At 39.9% G+C, this 12,178-nt stretch overlaps 1 protein-coding gene across 1 annotated transcript; it reads left to right on the forward strand.

Annotated features, from left to right (window-relative positions):
* Window positions 1–7,914: 7,914 nt before the first annotated feature.
* On the forward strand, window positions 7,915–9,632 carry LOC135612883 (aspartyl protease family protein At5g10770-like). Its single transcript, XM_065109664.1, has 2 exons — window positions 7,915–8,173; window positions 8,253–9,632. The coding sequence occupies exons 1-2, from the start codon at window positions 8,074–8,076 to the stop codon at window positions 9,512–9,514; spliced, it is 1,362 nt and encodes a 453-aa protein (XP_064965736.1). The 5' UTR covers window positions 7,915–8,073; the 3' UTR covers window positions 9,515–9,632.
* The last annotated feature ends 2,546 nt before the right edge of the window (window positions 9,633–12,178 follow it).

Below are 12,178 nucleotides of genomic sequence, written 5' to 3' on the forward strand. Positions count from 1 at the left end.
TTTGCCTTGGGGTTGTATTGCTTGGTTGCTTCTCCTCTCCCCCCATGTTGTTTTTGGACATCAGAAGTTTGATCCAAGTTCTTGTTCCTCGTACTGCTCCAGGATTCTCTTAGAAAGGTGGAAAACCATGTCAGCTTCTTCTCAAGTGCCATCAAACAAAGTTGGTATGTGCTCTTCTCCATGGACAGATGTGTATCAACTGTGATCTCTCTCGCTCTTCAATTTGCGCCATATTACCAAGTGCGATCGACGTGAAACCTCGTCGTTGGCACGAGGTTTTGACATGTGATGGTCAGATCCAATGTAGAGAATAGCGCCCTGCGGCCAACAATTAATCGGATTTGACCTGCTTTATGATCTTAATCGGATTTGACCTGCTTTGATGCAATCTAGTTAGCCCCAGATTTCGTGTTGGGTTTGATCGACACGAGTCGAGGTCAACGCGACGTGATGTAGTACGGCCACCCGACACGACTCGATCTATTGCGATGCGGCGGGCCCATAAAATCCTGTTGAGGAACCCTAATTCTGCTTGTATGAAGTTCCCGGCTTTACTCTTATTTTTTTGACTTTTCCGTTTCTTTCTGACCACTATTTTTGCGTCCTAATGATTTCTCGTCGATCATATTTGTCCGATCGATCGAGGGAGGTCAAAAGGTTCGGGTTTTCTTGTGACTACGGGGTCGATCAATGCGACATAGTCGGTTTTTGAGTTCTGCCCGCAATCTGTTTGTTGTTTTGTTCTCCCGTCGAAAGCCGTGATTTGTTGCAATAAGATTTAGGGTATTCTTCTTGTGGATAGGATCATATCATGCTCTCTTCGCATACCGTTCGTCGAGTCTGTGCTGCTATTGATGCCTTCGATGTGACTTGTGTGGCTGCCACTATCACAAAATCAAGAACAAAATCAGATCTTTCAGCCGTTCCTAACGAGTGTGACACTCCTGAAAACTTCCCCACCATTGCTTGTTGCAAAGCTGCGAGTTTGACTAAGGATTCGAGACTTGAAGCCTCAAGCAGAGCCAGAGGCGTCCTTGACCAACACGTGTTTGAAACCTAAACCCATCGGCGAATCTGCACTCGTGAGGATTAAAGCAGAGAAAGATGCAGAGAAGCTCTTCCATCTGTTCAAATCCAATGCTCACAAACGGCCTTGTAGTCGAAAACAGCTTCGCGTTTGAGGACACAGTATCCCGACTTGCTGGAGCCGGCCGCTTTGACCTCATCGAACGTCTCCTTGAACACCAGAAGACACTTCCCCAGGGATTCATCGTTCGAATCATAATGCTATATGGGAAAGCCAGGATGTCGGATCATGCCCTGAAGACGTTCTATCAAATGCATCTCTTTGGGTGTCCTCCAACTGTCAAATCATTCAATGCCACACTTGAGGTCTTTTTCCCAAACCTGCAGATTTGATGAGGTCCAAGTTGTTTTTCTGACGAGTGTGCGAAGAAGTCTGGAATTGTGCTGGATGAGATTTCATATGATAAAGTTGGTTGAAGCAAGAAAACCCTCATATACAATCGATGAGATCAAAGCATTTCAAAGCATAATCTCTCATGGTAGGAAATGATAGAACAAATGAAGTCTTGGAACAATTTCGGTTGTACCTTTCGGTTTGAAAACAATGATTTTGTTCATTATATTTTATTTATTTGATAAACCACTGGAAAGCACTAATTGTCCTGAATTAGCCGCTGAGGCTCTGGCTCTTGCATGTCAGAGTCAGAATTATCAGATTGAAAGAAGCCCAGGCAACTGGATTTTGGGCTACCTCTAGTCATGGGGAACCTTCTCATAAGTTATTTCAAGAGGTTATATGCTAGTATGTTTCATCTGAACTATCTTTATTTGGTATAACATGTTAAATAAGTATATGTTCCTTGTTGCTACTTTAATTATCCAACTGATAACTTTTACACTGTTGTTTGTTGTGTAACTTATTGAATTTGTTATAAATGGCTTCTCATAATATTTGAAGATCTGAAACATATAATAAGGTCAGAAACCTAGGGGCAATTAGGGAATGGGTAAACTTCATTTACGTATCCACTGTTTTTCTGGTTGCTATCATTAACCTTCATCCATATCAGTTTGAGTCTGTGAACAAGGCAGATGACTTCACCTACTCTCTATTTGTGTCGAATTATGAGTGATCATGATGATGGTTCGTTTGTGAGGATCTACTATTTTGTAATTTCAATTTAACTTTCTCATTGCAAAAGATTGATAGTGGAGCTCGGCTTCTGAAATGACTGGAATGGAGGTGTGGCCTAACAGAAGACATGACAAATATGTCTCAGCAAGATTTCAGAGTACTCTTTGTAAAAAAATGATTTAAATCAGAACATCTTATTTTAGAACCACTTCGGCCAGTACAGCTACCAATGTGAAGATTTGAAAGCAAAAAAGCAAGTTCTAAGCTTCTTCTGTTGACTAGTTTTCATCAAAATATTGAAGAAAGTCTCCCTACATGTAGTCAAATGTTATAGAAATAATTTAGAATCTCATTCTGTGAAGCAATGTAGGAAAAAGTCTTTTTAACTTGATGATTTTGTGTTGATGTGTTTTTATCATTGCTTTTTGTTTGTTGAATATGTCATCTGGCTCTTAAAAGGTGACAATTGTGGAAGCTCTCTAGTTGTTACTTTCTTTTCCAATTCTGCATGTTTGATATCATTTGGGTTGGGAATATTGTTTTTAGTTTATTGAGCTAAGGTAATCTATTCACTAAAGGTGAATTTGACTTGAAACATAAAATAAAAAAAAATGTGTAAGAGATAGCTTAACTTTGATAATACAAATATGTTGTTGCAGTAAATAATTGTTACATATATTGCATGCAAAAAGACCTAGGATTTATCAGTTTGGAGCTTTAAGCATAGTGATGACCAAAATTTATTCTTTAATTGTCTTTTTAGTGAAGTGTTTAGTAATATAAGGACCAAGGTTTGCTGTACCGATGCATACCGCCGGTATGGGTGGTACGTACTGGTCCAATAGGAAATCGGTATGCAAACCGCCCTCTACCGGGTGGTATTGATAACTTGATCCCGTATTGAGCGTTACGGGGTCTGTATCGGGTGGTAATGGTCGAAATCCTATCGTTATCGACCTGTACCGATTGGTATGCTCGGAGTTCGATCGTTATTGACTTGTACCAGGCAGAAACGATCGAAATTTGATCGTTCGATCATTACCAACCTGTATCGGTCGGATTTCGATCGTTATCTTTCAAGGGCTGAGATTGCCCTATTTCAAATGGTCAATTTGATCGTTTGAGGCTTAGAAAAGGGTTTTTAAACCCTTTTCTCTGCCCTCTTTCAATTCATTTCACTCTTTTAATATTTTAAGCTCTCTCAAACTTTTTTCACTCACATCTCTCTTATTCTTATATTTTCATTCTCTTAAACTCAATAAAACTATGATTTGTAGATTGGATCAAACTTAGAAGGCTAATTTGGGAGGATCAAGAGGAAGAACACTCTAATTAAGAGGTATATATTCTCTTTTTAGATTTTTATTGATTTATGAGATGATTAAGCCTATTCTATGTGATGTATGATCTAATGTCTAATATGTTGTTTGATATGTTTTTGATGGTAGAATAGTATTAATTAGGGAGTAATTAAGATATTTAGTGTTGTAATTAATATGCTTAATATTAATTTTTTTAAAATTAGACACTCAATGAGTCAAATCTTTATATTTCATGTATATTAATGATTGGATCACATGTTTGTGATGCTATAATGGGTTTAATTAGGTTTTAATTAAGTTTTTTTTAATATTGTGATTAGTAGTTTTAATAATGATTTAATCAATATTTAATCGATATTAGGTCAATTTATATTATTTTTGCTAAAATTATAATAAATTTATATTTATTTCTAACTTAAAACCCTAATTTATATATATATTTTTTATTTTTCAATTATTTTTGATGGTTTTTTTAATGATTTTGGGTGTACCATTAGTACGCCTCAATATGTACTATACTAATCAAGGCTCGGTACATCGGTATAGATCAAAATTATAATCTTTGATAAGGACTTACAAATTTTTTTTTTTTAAATAGAGAATTCATGAATGTTCCATATCCCATGATATCTCCCTTCTTTTTTATTGCGTCTCTATTCCTTTTAAGAGATCAAGGACTGCTCTTTGTTTCTTCTCTTCTTTCTTTTTATACTTTCCTCCCTGTCTTGCATGTCAGTGAACATCGGCCATTGCAACAGTGGCAGCAAATGAAAAATGTTGCGACTCAAACAAATGATAACAAAACAATAGTGAAATATGCAAGAGTGCCTGGGAGTTTGAGTCACTGGGATTACATCTGAGGCCCTTATAATTATCATAGTCTCCTTCTGCTCTTGCTTCAATCTCACTGATGTATAAGTCATTGGTTCATTCTAATTGTTAGATTGAAACTGTAATATGTGGTCTGGATATGAAAATTGAAAAATACTTATTCTATTATGCTATTACCATGTTTTAGTTTCTCTTGTTAATTTTGTGGCTTATAAAGCTTTTTGTCCCTCTTATGTGCATCTCTAACGACCATTGGTCTTCCTAGTACATGAACAAGGAAAGGGATATGGCTGCAGCGGGCTACATGTTGAGATTTTTGGATGGATGGTATGCGTGTTGTGTTATGCATGGTTTACTTGGTTCGATGCAAAACCTCCAATGCTGGTGCCAGAAAATGATGCTCAGCTGCTTGAGGAAGAACCGGTAACATCATGATCTGGAATCTTAAGATGACACATTACCAAAAGGAATAGTGGGTACATTCATGTGGATGGCATCTTGATTGCTGTGTCTTTCTCAAGTCACAGAGAAAAGTAGCAGAAGTTTACAGTTCCAAAATAGAAAGATATCTTTAGAGAGGAACAGAAAGTAAGTATGGACATACACTTGTTCCTTTCGCATTATTGTCAACTTCAAAATTGACCCAGCAATCAGAGAGAGGTGATTGAGTAATAAGCTAGAGATGAAACCGGCTGTAGCTTTGTTAGCTTTCCTGATGGAGGCAACCATGCATTGAATGCGATGAATAACATGAGTGCTGACGTTTAATCAAGTATAACACCATGTTTTAGCAACATTTTCTAAGTGATCTTTTAGTATAGCTTGCTGAACTTTATTCTCTTTTAAGAGTTTTATTTGGCCACCTATTAATTAAATTCAAGGAAAAGTTAGAATTCTCGGGATGAGGCTCAAAGTCAGTGGCAAAGAAATTATAGAAAGCAACTACTACTTTAGCTTCGCCGCTCAACACAGTTCTCAGCAGCTCCTCCACAAACTCGCTAGCCTTCTTTATTCAACAAGCATCTTTATGAACAAATCCTGAATTGGAGGGTGGAGCCGGGGATGGAAAAAGGTAGAGCTTGCACTTTTGAAGTTGCTTTTGTAGAATTTAGTGGAATGCAATATGTTGCTATATTTTTATTGTGTCAATCCATTTTTTGCATTCAATTTCATTGTCCCAGGTAACAGTTTACATATTTCAACTGATTATAGTTGTTTTATGGGTACTGAAACATTGCATCAAAATGAGTAGTATTCATTCACCAGATATACTTGAACTAAGTTTGCCAACTGGTTTCAGTTTTCATTTTTTGAATTGAAAAAGGGTTTGCATGAGAAGATTTATTTGTGTTAGCTGCACCGAACAATTGGTTGTTCTTTATGTGGATGCTTGACTATTAATTAAGGAGCCTAAAATGCATAACTGGTTGTTCTTGCTCAAGTAGAGGTAATCTTCACTTTGTTTGTTTGGGGGGAAAAGGATACAAGACAATTTTCTCAATCCAATTGGTGTGTGCAATTCTTGGAGGGTATAAACCGTCTCATCAGAGTTAATAGCTTATTAAAACATGTGAAGGTTACAAGTCATGTATCAGGAGGTTGCAATGTCAAAACTCACCTAACAAAGCAAGATAACGATGGGCATGCTATATGAAATTGATTGGACTTGCACTATTTCGATTGCGAAAGTCAATCATAAGAGCAGCTAGTTTCATATTGTGGCCTCAACAGTAGTGATGCTGAAGCAGCTCTAAAAGCTTGTCTTTTTTGTTAGGTTACTCGGATTCTCTTGCTCTTCATAAAGGAGATTGAAGGTGACCACTGCTCAGAGAAGAGACATTGGGACTCAAATAAATCTAACATCAAAGGTAATATATTCCTCTTGTCATCCTACTTGGCTCTATTTATACTGGTTTGTCCTGAATATTATTTACTAGCAAACATCAATATGATCTCTTTACATTCAGTGCATCTTCCTTCACATCTTCTTTTGCTTTCCTTCGGTCTTTAGTTAATACATTGATGGACCTTGTCATGAGGGATCTTCCTTCACATCTTCTTTTGCTTTCCTTCGGTCTTTAGTTAATACATTGATGGATCTTGTCATGAGGGAAAGAGAACCAACTTTATGTTACCAATGACATTATGTTAGCTTTACTTAGCTGATTCACCTGGACTGGACTTTCATCTGAAACCTAAGTAGCAGCACACCAAATCTAGTTTCTTTCACTTTCTTTTTCTTGACTCTAATGTTAGCACAGCATAGATATGTGGTGTCCTGTTTGTCTTGGGCATGTCTTGAATCTAAACACTTGGATAAAAACTAGATCAAAATATCTTGATCCATGAATGCTTCTACATCCCACAAGGCTAACAAAATCTTCTCAGCATAAACTGCTTGGATTCTTCTCTAAGGTTCCAATGAAGACCTGCTTTTGTTTGTTCATTTCAAATGACAAATCAGCACAAGAAAATTGCCAGAAGCACCATTTCTTCAAAGAAAGAGACATCCATGAGGGTTGTCTTCACCGACATTATTGGACTGGAATCTTTTGGAATCAAGTGTACATGACAACTAATTCTTGTGAGAGTCAATGGTAGTGCAGAAGTATTTTTTTTACAATTGAGTTGAGTCCTTTGGCTGAATAACCCAAATCTTAGTTAAATCGTCGGTTGTATGAATTCGATAGTGATGTCTCACCAACTGATGGCAACAAAATCATCTAAACCAATGCTCCTTTCCAGTTTGTGATCCCCATGCATCTTCCTCCCCTATCTCAGGAACAATTACTTTGCATTGGTAAGCTGCTGCATGCATGGATCACGACGTCTACCTCGCCATTAGTCTCTTAGCACAATGGTTAAGTTACAAATTATAGTGATCGATAGCTAAGTAGTACTTGAAGATTCACATTTTACACAGTCAAAGAGTACTGTTCTTGCCAATAATTCAGTCACAGACAAAAGTCATTTGAGATTTGCTGAATGCAAAATCTACACAAAGAGGATTTGTTTTGTCACTCCAGATTCAGATAGTTGTGCCCCAGCTAATCCCAAACATGTCACGTGGGGTGCTGCTTCACTTCATGTATCACAGACCTACCTGTCTCATGCAACACACATCTGCTCCTTCACCTGCCTTTTGTTACTTGTATTACTATGTCATGCAATCAGCAATGCATGTCTTGATACATGGCATAGAAATTTTATTTCCAGTTTGGAGAATGCTCAAGTCACCTGAGCATCTCCAGAAAACTTCTCATTCCAGAGTCCAATCATGGTTGCAAAATTGGATCTATCTTGGAACACTGCAAGTAGAGAAACTTGAGATGAGTGGTTTTTTCTTCCTTAATGGAGTGTGGACAGTGGCCACTTCAATGTGGTAGTATTTAGATGGATGCATTTAATTGTTTGATAAGTTTGAGTGTCGAAGTAGGTGAATTCATTGATCACTCTTCCTTCCGTGTGTAATTTTCTGGTGAAGAAGCCAAGTGTCTTGTGGGCTCTCAAAAGATTCTTCCTTTTCCTTCTTCGTGGGTCTCTCTCTCTCTCTCTCTCTCTCTCTCTCTCTCGTTTCTTTTCTACCTCCATCCCTCATACTCTGTGAGAAGTTCCACCCACCACCTCTTCAAGAAATGAAAGCTACTCCTCAGGCTCCCACCATGGAAGGAGTACCTCGTGCTACCTTGGAATTCCTATTTAGAGAGAGCCCACAATGTCTGAGCTCAGAGTGCCTCCCAGAGACCAGCTCTAGTGGAGATGGGTTGGCTTCTCTCTCTATCTTTCTTCCTTATTCTCACAGCAGCATCTTCCCTGGAAGAAGATGTTCCTCACAGCTCGTGCTCTTCCAAGTTCATGGGTACTCTCTTCTTTCTATGCTCCACTGTCTTAAAAGGTTAGTGCAAACATTTACTAAATGGTGATTTGCTTCTTAGCAGATGAACTCCACCGCCTCAACGACAGCTCCGGCCTCCACCTCACTCTCCACCACCCCCGGAGTCGCTGCTCCCCGGCGCCCTTCCCCAACGTCACCTTCTCCACCATCCTCTCCCACGATGAGGCGCGCGTCCGGTCCCTCACCGCCCGGCTAACCAAAACCGTGTCCCTCCCCGTGGCCCCCCTCCTCCGGCCGGCCGCCGTCTCCATCCCCCTCTCCCCCGGCGCCTCTACTGGAGTCGGCAACTACGTCACCCAAATCGGCCTCGGCACGCCCGCCAAGTCCTACGTCATGGTCGTGGATACCGGCTCCTCCCTCTCCTGGCTCCAGTGCTCCCCGTGCAGGATCTACTGCCACGACCAGGTTGGCTCCGTCTACGACCCCGCCGCCTCCGCCTCCTACCGCCCCGTGTCGTGCTCGGAGTCGGAGTGCGACAGCCTCGAGTCCGCCACCCTCAACCCTTCTGCATGCTCCCTGGACGATGTCTGCATATACCAGGCCAGTTACGGTGACCGCTCCTTCTCCGTCGGCTACCTGAGCAAGGACGTGCTGTCCTTGGGTTCAGGTCAAAGGCTGGCCGGCTTCGTGTACGGCTGCGGCCAGGACAACGAGGGCCTCTTCGGCCGGTCGGCCGGCCTCATCGGCCTGGCGCGTAACAGGCTTTCCCTGCTGTCTCAACTGGCGCCAAGCTTAGGCTATTCCTTCTCTTACTGCCTCTCCACTGCCGCATCCACCGGATACCTCTCGATCGGCTCCTACAACGCGAGGCAGTTCTCGTACACTCCGATGCAGTCGAGCTCGCTGGACAACTCCCTGTACTTTGTGAGACTCACCAGTATCACCGTTGGCGGGCGAGGCCTGCCGGTGTCGTCGTCCGCCTACACCGGCACGCCGACAATCATCGACTCGGGGACGGTCATCACGCGGCTCCCGTCGAACGTGTACGCCGCGTTGAGCAGCGCGATCGCGGCGGCGCTGAAGGAGTACCCGCGGCAGCCGGCGTACTCGATACTCGACACGTGCTTTAGGGGAAGCCTGAGCAGGCTGGCGGTGCCGACGGTAGAGATGGTGTTCCAGGGCGGCGCGACGTTGCGACTCGCGCCGAGGAATGTAATGATCGACGTGGACGGCTCCACAACTTGCCTGGCGTTCGCCCAGGCTAGGAGGGTGGCCATCATCGGCAACAAGCAGCAGGAGACGTTCAGTGTAGTTTACGATGTGGGCAGGTCCAGGATCGGGTTCGCCGCCGGCGGTTGTGGCTAAGATTGTGGTGGGTTGTCGTGCATGGCTGCATTGGCTTCAATGCTGGTGATGAGACGGTCATAGGCAGTAAGAAAGGTAGTACGTGGTGTTATAAGGTAGTACATCCCTCCTTGCGCTATTCTTCCCCCTCGCGATTCCCCCTTGCGATCTCTTACTGCGACCGATCTATTCCAGGCCGCTCCATAGTGGCTGCATCCCTTCGATCAGATTTGTTCTACCTCATCAAATATGATCAGATCACTTCATCAGATCTAATATGTTCAATCTCTTCTAGATCTTAACTGTATCAGATCTGCTCCACTTCATCCATTAGATTTAATCCGTTCCGAATCTGATTGAATTTAATTAGAAGGCAACACTTCATCACGTTTGATCTACTTGATCCACTATAGATCTTTTCCTCCAAATATCAATAGTATTTGACCAGCAACATCACTCGTCATCAATATATTTTCTTCCCTAAGTTTCAAGACTTAGTTTGTTATTTTATTCAATATCCATCAATGCAGTCATTCTAATTCCTTTTAAGTTATCTAAAAGGTGATAATTATGTATCCTAGCAAGCATAATTCATCAACCTTCTCTTCCGATATAACTTACTAGGCTATGTAAATGACTCCTTTAATTGTCCATATGAAAATATTTAAAAATTAGAAGAATGAACTTTAATAGAAAATTCTAATCATAAATTGTAATTACGTAAGGACCATCTTATTTTGTAAGTCATTCAAGCTCCATGGCATCATTAATCTATTCAGATAGCACCATAGTAGAAGCATGGTCCAAGTTATAAACCAATTGCTCACATACTTAGCATGCTAAGTCTTTTATTTATTCTAATGAAAACTCCAAGAGGAAGTACTGTTGTTGATTATACACAAATCCTAAAAATTATTATTGATGACTTCGTTTAATAGGCATCCCTTGAGTGATGAAAAAATCATTGTTCATACTCTCAATAGCTTAGGAGACGAATATAAGAAACTAGCACTAATAATTCGGGTATGAGACTTACCAGTATCATTTGAAAAATTATATGATAAGTTGATTGATAATGAAATATATCTGAAATGAGAAGAGAGGAAGACAGAACCGACTATCATAGCTCAATTCAATCAAAAATCCAAAGCAATAAGAACTTCAATAAATAAAGGATCAAACAAGATACTTCTTGGATACATGCGTAAAACACAAAGCCATCATCTTCTATTACACTATCAACCCTTCAACTATAGTGACAACTTTAACCCAAACAACTCAAGAAATAACTTCAACCATAATAATAACTACAATTATTAATAGTTTTGATGTCCCAACAATAACAATAAGCAAAAACATAATTACATGATAAAATTGAATACATAGTGAAAGTTTTATCGATCTTGGCCCAAGTCTATTGTTAGGCCCAATTTTCCTCAAGCAAACATGGTGACTACTCTGATTATTATTCAAGCAATTAGATTATTGACTCTAGTACTTCCCATCATATCACTTTCTAATATGTAAAATTTATCCATCCACACTAACTATGGAGGTAATGAAGATATTATTATTAGTAATGATAACAGAATACCTATCACTTACACTAGTTCCATAATACTTAATTCACACATGAGAACTTTTATACTCGATGATGTTTTTGTGTGCACCTCGTATCAAAAAGAAAACTATCTGTCTCTTAATTGTATAAATAAAATACCACTGTTAGTTTTTTCCTAACTCATTTCTTGTAAAGGATCTGGGCATAAGAGCATCCTTGGTCCGAGGTTAGAATAAAGGCAACATCTATGAATGGTCGTCAGCTTTACAAATCAACTAGCCAATTGCTCTTTCTTAATTACTACTTCTATCGACGTGTTGTTACGGACAAACTTTGAAACAAGATGTTTGATGTAATGCTTATGTATGTCCGTGTCTTTTGGTTTGTTCATACTTTGCATAGTATGTAGAGGGACGATCGAAAGCTTAATAGCCCCATTTTAGTTGGGTTTGGTAGCCGTTTTAGGTTTGTAAATAAAAGTTATGTCATGTGGACACTTGTGAAAGTTTTTGATCTATAGTGGACCATTTTGACCCTTCATTGTGCAACCGTTCAGAGCTTGTAAAGTTTGTTTGTAATTTGCATTGGCTAAGAAGTATTTTCTGAAATATTTACTTGTGGATCCCGAGTGAGGCGTTTTCTCTATCCCGCTTTCTCTTTTGTAGGTCCTAAGGGACCATGGGAGGTTTCGGGGAGACTGACCTTTGCGGACAGACACGCAAGGGTGTTGCACGACTTAGGCAAAACCAGCTAAGTCCGTGATAGTGTGACATCACCACCTTGCTCATCTATCATCCTTCATTCAACAATAGCTATTTTTTTATTATTCCCTTGTAACTTTCAAATCAGGTAAAACTATTACTCATTATGATGTTTGCCTTAGTAATAAAAATCATAGACTACCTTTTGGAATGTCTTTCATATCCTATTTCAAACCATATGAAATTATTTACATTAATGTCTAGAGCGTTGTTCAATTCGATTTCTTTGATAATTTCAAATTTTATGTTATTTTTGTAGATTACTTCACGAAATATATATGATTTTATCCTTTCAAATATAAATCTAAAGTTATCATAGCCATTACTCATTTTAGAAAGGTGATTGAAAACTTCTTTCAATCT

The sequence above is a fragment of the Musa acuminata genome, chromosome BXJ2-5 (genome assembly GCF_036884655.1).
Source record: "Musa acuminata AAA Group cultivar baxijiao chromosome BXJ2-5, Cavendish_Baxijiao_AAA, whole genome shotgun sequence".
NCBI lineage: Eukaryota > Viridiplantae > Streptophyta > Magnoliopsida > Zingiberales > Musaceae > Musa > Musa acuminata.